The sequence below is a fragment of the Coregonus lavaretus genome, assembly GCF_964263955.1.
Source record: "Coregonus lavaretus genome assembly, contig: HAP1_SCAFFOLD_425, whole genome shotgun sequence".
NCBI lineage: Eukaryota > Metazoa > Chordata > Actinopteri > Salmoniformes > Salmonidae > Coregonus > Coregonus lavaretus.
The window spans coordinates 235,209-247,360 of NW_028166266.1; the positions used below are offsets into that span (position 1 = coordinate 235,209).

Sequence of the window (12,152 nt, forward strand, 5' to 3'; positions counted from 1 at the left end):
GGTTAGGATCATTAACACAGCCGGTTAGGATCATTAACACAGCCGGTTAGGAGAATTAACATGGCCGGTTAGGAGAATTAACACAGCTGGTTAGGATCATTAACATGGCAGGTTAGGAGAATTAACACAGCCGGTTAGGAGAATTAACACAGCCGGTTAGGAGAATTAACATGGCCGGTTAGGAGAATTAACACAGCCGGTTAGGAGAATTAACACAGCCGGTTAGGAGAATTAACATGGCCGGTTAGGAGAATTAACATGGCCGGTTAGGAGAATTAACATGGCAGGTTAGGATCATTAACACAGCCGGTTAGGATCATTAACACAGCTGGTTAGTATCATTAACATGGCAGGTTAGGAGAATTAACACAGCCGGTTAGGAGAATTAACACAGCCGGTTAGGATCATTAACATGGCAGGTTAGGATCATTAACACAGCTGGTTAGGATCATTAACATGGCAGGTTAGGATCATTAACACAGCCGGTTAGGATCATTAACATGGCAGGTTAGGATCATTAACACAGCTGGTTAGGATCATTAACATGGCCGGTTAGGAGAATTAACACAGCCGGTTAGGATCATTAACACAGCCGGTTAGGATCATTAACATGGCAGGTTAGGATCATTAACACAGCTGGTTAGGATCATTAACACAGCTGGTTAGGATCATTAACATGGCAGGTTAGGATCATTAACATGGCCGGTTAGGATCATTAACACAGCCGGTTAGGATCATTAACACAGCCGGTTAGGATCATTAACATGGCAGGTTAGGATCATTAACATGGCAGGTTAGGATCATTAACATGGCAGGTTAGGATCATTAACATGGCCGGTTAGGAGAATTAACACAGCCGGTTAGGAGAATTAACATGGCAGGTTAGGATCATTAACACAGCTGGTTAGGAGAATTAACACAGCCGGTTAGGAGAATTAACACAGCCGGTTAGGAGAATTAACACAGCCGGTTAGGATCATTAACATGGCAGGTTAGGATCATTAACATGGCAGGTTAGGATCATTAACACAGCCGGTTAGGAGAATTAACACAGCCGGTTAGGAGAATTAACACAGCCGGTTAGGAGAATTAACATGGCAGGTTAGGATCATTAACATGGCAGGTTAGGATCATTAACACAGCTGGTTAGGATCATTAACATGGCAGGTTAGGATCATTAACACAGCCGGTTAGGAGAATTAACACAGCCGGTTAGGGTAATTAACATGGCAGATTAGTAGGACTAACGCAGCAGGTTAGGTGAATTAAAGTAGCAGGTTAGGAGAACTAATGCAGCAGATTAGGATAATGAATTTAGCAGGTTAGAAGGATGAGGTTAAGGTTAAGGTTAGGAAAAGGGTTAGGTTAAGTCTATAATGAAACAGTTGTTAACTGTTGTCCCCGACCTCACCACTAGATGGAGCTGTAGGCCTACTCCATCTAGCCACAACGGTAGAAATGTAAACAAACCATCTGTGGTGACAAATCATCAGTATCATAACACCAGAACAAAGAGCTGCAAGTTACGGTCTATGAGCCTCCCCTTCTGAAATTTGAAAGATGTTGACGCCTGCAGAATCATGATTTATCCAAATCCCCAGAACTAATGGCGCTCATTACCTCATGCATCTGGTTGTATCAGGACAGATCTACGCTACCAGTTATGTTGAAGTAGTCTGTCCACCAGAGATTACCCATATAGGACAATAGGACAGTGGTTCACTAACCTCTCCTCCGGGACCCCCAGCCGTTCCATGTATTTCACATATTCCAGAACCAGCACACCCGATTCAACTTGTTAATTAATCATCAAACCTTTGAATTGGTAAATCAGGTCAGTTAGTTCAGAGCTACAACAAAATCGTGAAACGTCTGTGGGTCCCCAAGGAGAGGCTAGAGAAACAGTGCAATAGGGAATGAGGGTGCCATTTGTGACGCAGATAACCCTCCTCTCTGTTCCAGGTACCAACCAGAGCATCCCAGCTCCTCGGCTTATCAGATGACCAGTACCGTGGAGGAGATGGAGCTGAGTGATGGTATCTCCGCCCCCAGCATGGGCGTCCTGCCTGGTGTAAAGGAACACTTCAGCCTGAAGACCGTCCTGTTCCCTGACAACACTGAACCCTCAGCCCTGTCCGGTTTCTCTGTCAACATCACTGTCAGCCTCATGGGTAAAGGAGGGGACAGGAAGCTACACAGAGACACACACATACACACAGAGACTTTCTCTCACACACATGTATGCAGGCAGGCACACAAACACACGCTCCTCTCCTCTCATCCCTCTCTCCTCTCTCCTCTCATCCCTCTCCACTCTCATCCCTTCCCCATCTCTCCTCTACTCTCCTCCTGCCCTCCTCTCCTGCCCTCCTCTCCTCTCCTCCTGCCCTCCTCTCCTGCCCTCCTCTCCTCTCCTCCTGCCCTCCTCTCCTCTCCTCCTGTCCATCTCCTGCCCTCCTCTCCTCTCCTCCTGCCCTCCTCTCCTCTCCTCCTGACCATCTCCTCCTCTCCTCTCCTCTCCTCCTGCCCTCCTCTCCTGCCCTCCTCTCCTCTCCTCCTGCCCTCCTCTCCTCTCCTGCCCTCCTCTCCTCTTCTCCTGACCATCTCCTCCTCTCCTCTCCTCTCCTCCTGTCCATCTCCTGCCCTCCTCTCCTGCCCTCCTCTCCTGTTCTCCTCTCCTCCTATAGGTCTTCTGATCCTGGTGTTCAGTATACTAGCAGTACAGGGAGGATTTGCAGTGTGGAACATCGTAGCTCTGACCGTCATCTTCATAGTGTGTCTACTCCTCACCTTCATCATCTGGAGACAACCAGAGAGCAAGACCAAGCTGTCCTTTAAGGTGTGTATACAATACCTAACCTAACCCCACCAAGACCCAAACCCCACCAAGACCCTAACCCCACCAAGACCCTAACCCCACCAAGACCCTAACCCCACCAAGACCCTAACCCCACCAAGGCCCTAACACCAAGACCCTAACACCAAGACCCTAACCCCACCAAGACCCTAACCCCACCAAGGCCCTAACACCAAGACCCTAACACCAAGACCCTAACCCCACCAAGACCCTAACCCCACCAAGGCCCTAACCCCACCAAGACCCAAACCCCACCAAGACCCTAACCCCTCCAAGAACCTAACCCCACCAAGACCCTAACACCAAGACCCTAACCCCACCAAGACCCTAACCCCACCAAGACCCTAACCCCACCAAGACCCTAACCCCACCAAGACCCTAACACCAATACCCTAACCCCACCAAGACCCTAACCCCACCAAGACCCTAACCCCACCAAGACCCTAACCCCACCAAGACCCTAACCCCACCAAGACCCTAACCCCACCAAGACCCTAACACCAAGACCCTAACACCAAGACCCTAACCCCACCAAGACCCAAACCCCACCAAGACCCTAACCCCACCAATACCCTAACCCCACCAAGACCCTAACCCCACCAAGACCCTAACCCCACCAAGACCCTAATCCCACCAAGACCCTAACCCCACCAAGACCCTAATCCCACCAAGACCCTAACCCCACCAAGACCCTAACCCCACCAAGACCCTAACCCCACCAATACCCTAACCCCACCAAGACCCTAACCCCACCAAGACCCTAACCCCACCAAGACCCTAACCTCACCAAGACCCTAACCCCACCAAGACCCTAACCCCACCAAGACCCTAACCCCACCAAGACCCTAACCCCACCAAGACCCTAATCCCACCAAGACCCTAACCCCACCAAGACCCTAACCCCACCAAGACCCTAACCCCACCAAGACCCTAACCCCACCAAGACCCTAACCCCAAGACCCTAACCCCACCAAGACCCTAACCCCACCAAGACCCTAACCCCACCAAGACCCTAACCCCACCAAGACCCTAACCCCACCAAGACACTAACCCCAACCAAGACCCTAACCCCACCAAGACCTTAACCCCACCAAGACCCTAACCCCACCAAGACCCTAACACCAAGACCCTAACACCAAGACCCTAACCCCACCAAGACCCAAACCCCACCAAGACCCTAACCCCACCAATACCCTAACCCCACCAAGACCCTAACCCCACCAAGACCCTAATCCCACCAAGACCCTAACCCCACCAAGACCCTAATCCCACCAAGACCCTAACCCCACCAAGACCCTAACCCCACCAAGACCCTAACCCCACCAATACCCTAACCCCACCAAGACCCTAACCCCACCAAGACCCTAACCTCACCAAGACCCTAACCCCACCAAGACCCTAACCCCACCAAGACCCTAACCCCACCAAGACCCTAACCCCACCAAGACCCTAATCCCACCAAGACCCTAACCCCACCAAGACCCTAACCCCACCAAGACCCTAACCCCACCAAGACCCTAACCCCAAGACCCTAACCCCACCAAGACCCTAACCCCACCAAGACCCTAACCCCACCAAGACCCTAACCCCACCAAGACCCTAACCCCACCAAGACACTAACCCCAACCAAGACCCTAACCCCACCAAGACCTTAACCCCAAGACCAAGCTGCCCTTTACTAAAACCTCTCACCCCACCAAGATAAAGCATATTGGACCCCCAAAACTCTCTCTGTCACTAACATACCAGACCAAACCTCCAACCCCATAATAAAACCTCCCACCCCATACTAAAACCTCCCACCCCATACTAAAACCTCCAACCCCATACTAAAACCTCCCACCCCATACTAAAACCTCCAACCCCATACTAAAACCTCCAACCCCATACTAAAACCTCCCACCCCATACTAAAACCTCCCACCCCATACTAAAACCTCCCACCCCATACTAAAACCTCCCACCCCATACTAAAACCTCCCACCCCATACTAAAACCTCCAACCCCATACTAAAACCTCCAACCCCATACTAAAACCTCCAACCCCATACTAAAACCTCCCACCCCATACTAAAACCTCCCACCCCATACTAAAACCTCCCACCCCATACTAAAACCTCCAACCCCATACTAAAACCTCCAACCCCATACTAAAACCTCCCACCCCATACTAAAACCTCCAACCCCATACTAAAACCTCCAACCCCATACTAAAACCTCCCACCCCATACTAAAACCTCCCACCCCATACTAAAGCCTCCAACCCCATCCTAAAATCTCCAACCCCATACTAAAACCTCCAACCCCAACCCCATACTAAAACCCCCAACCCCATACTAAAACCTCCCACCCCATACTAAAACCTCCCACCCCATACTAAAACCTCCAACCCCAACCCCATACTAAAACCTCCAACCCCATACTAAAACCTCCAACCCCATACTAAAACCTCCAACCCCATACTAAAACCCCCAACCCCATACTAAAACCTCCAACCCCATACTAAAACCTCCCACCCCATACTAAAACCTCCCACCCCATACTAAAACCTCCAACCCCATACTAAAACCTCCAACCCCATACTAAAACCTCCAACCCCATACTAAAACCTCCAACCCCATACTAAAACCTCCAACCCCATACTAAAACCCCCCACCCCATACTAAAACCTCCCAGCCCATACTAAAACCCCCAACCCCATACTAAAACCTCCCACCCCATACTAAAACCTCCAACCCCAACCCCATACTAAAACCCCCAACCCCATACTAAAACCTCCCACCCCATACTAAAACCTCCCACCCCATACTAAAACCCCCAACCCCAACCCCATACTAAAACCTCCAACCCCAACCCCATACTAAAACCCCCAACCCCATACTAAAACCTCCCACCCCATACTAAAACCTCCCACCCCATACTAAAACCCCCAACCCCAACCCCATACTAAAACCTCCAACCCCATACTAAAACCTCCCACCCCATACTAAAACCCCCAACCCCAACCCCATACTAAAACCTCCAACCCCATACTAAAACCCCCAACCCCATACTAAAACCTCCCACCCCATACTAAAACCTCCCACCCCATACTAAAACCTCCAACCCCAACCCCATACTAAAACCTCCAACCCCATACTAAAACCTCCAACCCCATACTAAAACCTCCAACCCCATACTAAAACCTCCAACCCCATACTAAAACCCCCAACCCCATACTAAAACCTCCAACCCCATACTAAAACCTCCCACCCCATACTAAAACCTCCCACCCCATACTAAAACCTCCAACCCCATACTAATACCTCCAACCCCATACTAAAACCTCCAACCCCATACTAAAACCTCCAACCCCATACTAAAACCTCCAACCCCATACTAAAACCCCCCACCCCATACTAAAACCTCCCAGCCCATACTAAAACCCCCAACCCCATACTAAAACCTCCCACCCCATACTAAAACCTCCAACCCCAACCCCATACTAAAACCCCCAACCCCATACTAAAACCTCCCACCCCATACTAAAACCTCCCACCCCATACTAAAACCCCCAACCCCAACCCCATACTAAAACCTCCAACCCCAACCCCATACTAAAACCCCCAACCCCATACTAAAACCTCCCACCCCATACTAAAACCTCCCACCCCATACTAAAACCCCCAACCCCAACCCCATACTAAAACCTCCAACCCCATACTAAAACCTCCCACCCCATACTAAAACCCCCAACCCCAACCCCATACTAAAACCTCCAACCCCATACTAAAACCCCCAACCCCATACTAAAACCTCCCACCCCATACTAAAACCTCCCACCCCATACTAAAACCTCCAACCCCAACCCCATACTAAAACCTCCAACCCCATACTAAAACCTCCAACCCCATACTAAAACCTCCAACCCCATACTAAAACCTCCCACCCCATACTAAAACCTCCAACCCCATACTAAAACCTCCCACCCCATACTAAAACCTCCCACCCCATACTAAAACCTCCCACCCCATACTAAAACCTCCCACCCCACCAAGATGAAGCACATTGAACTCCCAAATAACCTCATAGCTCTTACCCTTCTGCCCATCTAGACTGTTTTGAAGGATCCTGCCAATTCCACATACTCCTCCCAATTACCCTCTGGAGACGCCCCCTCTCCTGCCAACTCGCCACACCCGAACCCACTGCGATAATCACTGTTCCTCTCCCTTTGTTCTCATTTCCACGGGAGAATCTCAATGACATCCTCCTCGCATCCTGTGCCTTGTTAGTTTAGTAATACATTAACCAGAACTATAAACCTTTTCTTTAATCATCATTCCTGCATTCTGAAAGATGTGTCATAGTGTGTGAACGTTAAAGCATTTGTTGGCTGCACTCTGCGGTCCAACTCATCCCAAACCATCTCAATTGGGTTGAGGTTGAGTGATTGTGGAGGCCAGGTCATGCACTCCATCCATCACTCTCCTTCTTGGTCAAATAGCCCTTACACAGCCTGAAGGTGTGTTTTGGGTCTTGTCCTGTTGAAAAACAAATGATAGTCCCACTAAGCCCAAACCAGATGGGATGGCGTATCTTTGCAGAATGCTGTGGTAGCCATGCTGGGTAAGTGTGCCTTGAATTCTAAATAAATCACTGACAGTGTCACCAGCAAAGCACCATCACACCTCCTCCATGCTTCACGGTGGGAACAACACAAATGCGGAGATCATCCGTTCACCTACTCTGCGTCTCACAAAGACACGGCGGATGGAACCAAAAATCTCAAATTTGGACTCATCAGACCAAAGGACAGATTTCCACTGGTCAAATGTCCATTGCTCGTGTTTCTTGGCCTAAGCAAGTCTCTTCTTCTTATTGGTGTCCTTTAGTAGTGGTTTCTTTGCAGCAATTCGACCATGAAGGCCTGATTCACATAGTCTCCTCTGAACAGTTGATGTTGAGATGTGTCTGTTACTTCAACTCTGTGAAGCATTTATTTGGGCTGCAATCTGAGGTGCAGTTAACTCTAATGAACTGATCCTCTGCAGCAGAGGTAACTCTGGGTCTTCCTTTCCTGTGCTGGTCCTCATTAGAGCCAGTTTCATCATAGCGCTTGATGGTTTTTGCGACTGCACTTGAAGAAACTTTCAAAGTTCTTGAAATGTTCCATATTGTCTGCCCTTCATGTCTTAAAGTAATGATGGACTGTCATTTATTTCTGCTTATTTGAGCTGTTCTTGCCAGAATATGGACTTGGTCTTTTACCAAATAGGGCTATCTTCTGTATACCCCCCCTACCTTGTCACAACACAACTGATTGGCTCAAACGCATTAAGAAGGAAAGACATTCCACACATTAACTTTTAAGAAGGCACACCTGTTAATTGAAATGCATTCTAGGTGACTACCTCATGAATCTGGTTGAGAGAATGCCAAGAGTGTGCAAAGCTGTCATCAAGGCAAAGGGTGGCTATTTGAAGAATCTCAAATATAAAATATATTTTGATTTGTTTAACACTTTTTTGGTAACTGACTAACTGACCTCTACATTATATTTTGTATTTGACCTCTGACCCCTTAAGGTGCCCCTGCTGCCGTTCATCCCAGTGGTCAGCATGTTTGTCAACGTCTACCTGATGATGCAGCTGGACAGAGGCACCTGGATACGCTTCGCTGTCTGGATGGCTATAGGTAAGAAACCATTTTCTATAACAATGTCACAACTATACATTTCATGAAACTGTTTGGATGGCTATAGGTAAGAAACCGTTTTCTATAGCAAGGTCATCTCTATAGAGATATCCTCTTCCAATACATTATTAACCCCAGGGCAGTGATTGGGGACATTGCCCTGTGTAGGGTTAGGGTGCCGTGTTTCGGATGGGACGTTAAACCGGTGTCCTGACTCTCTGTGGCCAATAAAGATCCCATGGCACTTATAGTAAGGGTGTTAAACCCAGTGTCCTAATCTGGCTCTCATACCATCATAGCCACTTAATCATCCCCAGCTTCTGATTGGCTCATTCATCCTCCCTCCTCTCCCCTGTAACTATTCCCCAGGTCGTTGCTGTAAATGAGAATATGTTCTCTGTCAACTGACCTGGTGAAATAAGGACTGAAATAAATCAAATACAATAAATAAAATATATCCTCTTCCAAGACATTACATTATTAACCCCTCTGTTCATTGCAGGGTTTGTGATCTACTTTGGCTACGGTATTCACCACAGTGCTGAGGTGGCTCTGGCCTGCTCCTCTCCTGAATCTGATGTGGAGCTGAACGGCTACAAGCCCAGCCACTCACACAACAGGGAGCCCATGTCTCCTGAGAAAGAGGCGTTTCTACATAATGGGCTGGAGGACCGGGGAGAGGAGGACGGAGACTTGTAGAGCGCTAGGACCCAGCAGACACCTGCCATAGCCTGCCCTGCCCTGCCCTGACCAGCCTACATACCACACCTCAACACGCCCCTTTGGAACGTTTGTCTGTCTGGAACCTTTATCAACAGGATAGAACCCTCTTGGAATGAACCGTCTCATTTTGGGATGTACCATGTCGTTTTTTAACAGGGTCCTGAAAAACACCCGGCTTTAGACTTACGCACATGTAGTTTCTCGCAGGTGTTCCTGGGTAGGAAAAACAAATGTCTAATGCAGAAAGAAAAGAGTAGAGAAAGCAGGAGTGATCTACTGCAGAGAGGATATACTGCTGTTCCTGAGGGGTTTCCTACTACAGACAGGAGAACCATACCAACCCAGGGAAACCTAGAGAAACTGAGCAGACATCTTGGATCTTATCCTCCTCCATTTTGGGGAGAGTGTGGGTTGATGTGGTGGGTAGTGTAATGTTGCTGTTAGGGACTGGGTTTGACTGGACCCACTGGGCACACACTGGTTGAATCAACGTTGTTTCCAAGTCATTTCAATGAAGTTACGTTGAATTAACGTGGAATAGACGTTGAATTGACGTCTGTGCGCAGTGGGGAGGCTCTACTAACTGGCACATGGTTCTCTCACAGCTCAGGAAGGAATGAGTGCCATTTCCAATACAGGATTTTATACCCTCAAAGAAACAAAAATACACTTTAGGGGCTTTGTCCTTCTACATGCGAAAGAGATGGTGGTCTCAGCATGACTCTCTGCTTAAATAAAGGTTAATAAAAAGGTGGTGTTATACAATGAACAAAAACACAAATCTGTTGGTTAAAATTCAAATGTATTGGTTGGGGCTAAAGTTGTGCATTGAGGTTGAGCACGCCATCCGGGTTGTCACGAGGGAGAGATTTATCACTGAGTCACTCAGATGACTTTTGGAACTGAGTGACTACGATGGCTAGCCATGGAAACCCTGTCTGGTAGCCATGGAAACCCTGTCTGGTAGCCATGGAAACCCTGTCTGGTAATCTTCAAGATAATCATACTGTTTGATGAGGCATATCTATACTCTCAACACTTTCAGAGTATTGTCAAACTGCTGTCGACACTAGGATATACGTTATGATAACTGCCATTAGATCTGCCAAAACCAGGGATGTGATGAACTATATATGTGTGTTTCCTCTGAAACGGTTATCTGGTGTTTAGCATTTTTCTAGTCTGAAGTGTTCCATCCTCCTCTAGCAGGACATAGGCTTGTTGTAAAGTTCTGTGATCCCCCGTCTCACTGTGATGTAGGGAACAGGGATCACCACTAGAGGCCGCTGTGATGTAGGGAACGTGGATCACCACTAGAGGCCGCTGTGATGTAGGGAATGTGGATCACCACTAGAGGCCGCTGTGATGTAGGGAATGTGGATCACCACTAGAGGCCGCTGTGATGTAGGGAACGTGGATCACTTCTAGAGGCCGCTGTGATGTAGGGAACGTGGATCACCACTAGAGGCCGCTGTGATGTAGGGAATGTGGATCACCACTAGAGGCCGCTGTGATGTAGGGAATGTGGATCACCACTAGAGGCCGCTGTGATGTAGGGAATGTGGATCACCACTAGAGGCCGCTGTGATGTAGGGAATGTGGATCACCACTAGAGGCCGCTGTGATGTAGGGAACGTGGATCACCTCTAGAGGCCGCTGTGATGTAGGGAACGTGGATCACCACTAGAGGCCGCTGTGATGTAGGGAATGTGGATCACCACTAGAGGCCGCTGTGATGTAGGGAATGTGGATTACCTCTAGAGGCCGCTGTGATGTAGGGAACGTGGCTCACCACTAGAGGCCGCTGTGATGTAGGGAACGTGGATCACCACTAGAGGCCGCTGTGATGTAGGGAACGTGGATCACCACTAGAGGCCGCTGTGATGTAGGGAACGTGGATCACCACTAGAGGCCGCTGTGATGTAGGGAACGTGGATCACCACTAGAGGCCGCTGTGATGTAGGGAACGTGGCTCACCACTAGAGGCCGCTGTGATGTAGGGAACGTGGCTCACCACTAGAGGCCGCTGTGATGTAGGGAACGTGGATCACCACTAGAGGCCGCTGTGATGTAGGGAACGTGGATCACCACTAGAGGCCGCTGTGATGTAGGGAACGTGGCTCACCACTAGAGGCCGCTGTGATGTAGGGAATGTGGATCACCACTAGAGGCCGCTGTGATGTAGGGAATGTGGCTCACCACTAGAGGCCGCTGTGATGTAGGGAACGGGGCTCACCACTAGAGGCCGCTGTGATGTAGGGAATGTGGATCACCACTAGAGGCCGCTGTGATGTAGGGAATGTGGATCACCACTAGAGGCCGCTGTGATGTAGGGAATGTGGCTCACCACTAGAGGCCGCTGTGATGTAGGGAACGTGGATCACCACTAGAGGCCGCTGTGATGTAGGGAACGTGGCTCACCACTAGAGGCCGCTGTGATGTAGGGAACGTGGCTCACCACTAGAGGCCGCTGTGATGTAGGGAATGTGGCTCACCACTAGAGGCCGCTGTGATGTAGGGAACGTGGATCACCACTAGAGGCCGCTGTGATGTAGGGAACGTGGATCACCACTAGAGGCCGCTGTGATGTAGGGAACGTGGATCACCACTAGAGGCCGCTGTGATGTAGGGAACGTGGCTCACCACTAGAGGCCGCTGTGATGTAGGGAATGTGGATCACCACTAGAGGCCGCTGTGATGTAGGGAACGTGGCTCACCACTAGAGGCCGCTGTGATGTAGGGAACGGGGCTCACCACTAGAGGACGCTGTGATGTAGGGAATGTGGATCACCACTAGAGGCCGCTGTGATGTAGGGAACGTGGCTCACCACTAGAGGCCGCTGTGCATTACACATCATCAGTAGACCTTCCAGGGGGTCTCCAACCCTGTTCCCGGA

At 49.4% G+C, this 12,152-nt stretch overlaps 1 protein-coding gene across 1 annotated transcript in view; it reads left to right on the top strand.

The window, feature by feature from the left end:
- LOC311114919 (high affinity cationic amino acid transporter 1-like) overlaps positions 1-10,648 on the top strand; it is a gene marked incomplete at its 5' end in the record, with an annotated part of 64,485 nt that extends 53,837 nt beyond the window's left edge. The window contains 4 exons of the mRNA XM_084190136.1: positions 1,963-2,171; positions 2,688-2,839; positions 8,424-8,532; positions 9,035-10,648. Of these exons, the coding sequence (XP_084046262.1) occupies positions 1,963-2,171; positions 2,688-2,839; positions 8,424-8,532; positions 9,035-9,231 (667 nt within the window). The 3' untranslated portion in view covers positions 9,232-10,648. The remainder of the gene's footprint in view (positions 1-1,962; positions 2,172-2,687; positions 2,840-8,423; positions 8,533-9,034) is intronic.
- Between the last annotated feature and the right edge of the window lie 1,504 nt (positions 10,649-12,152).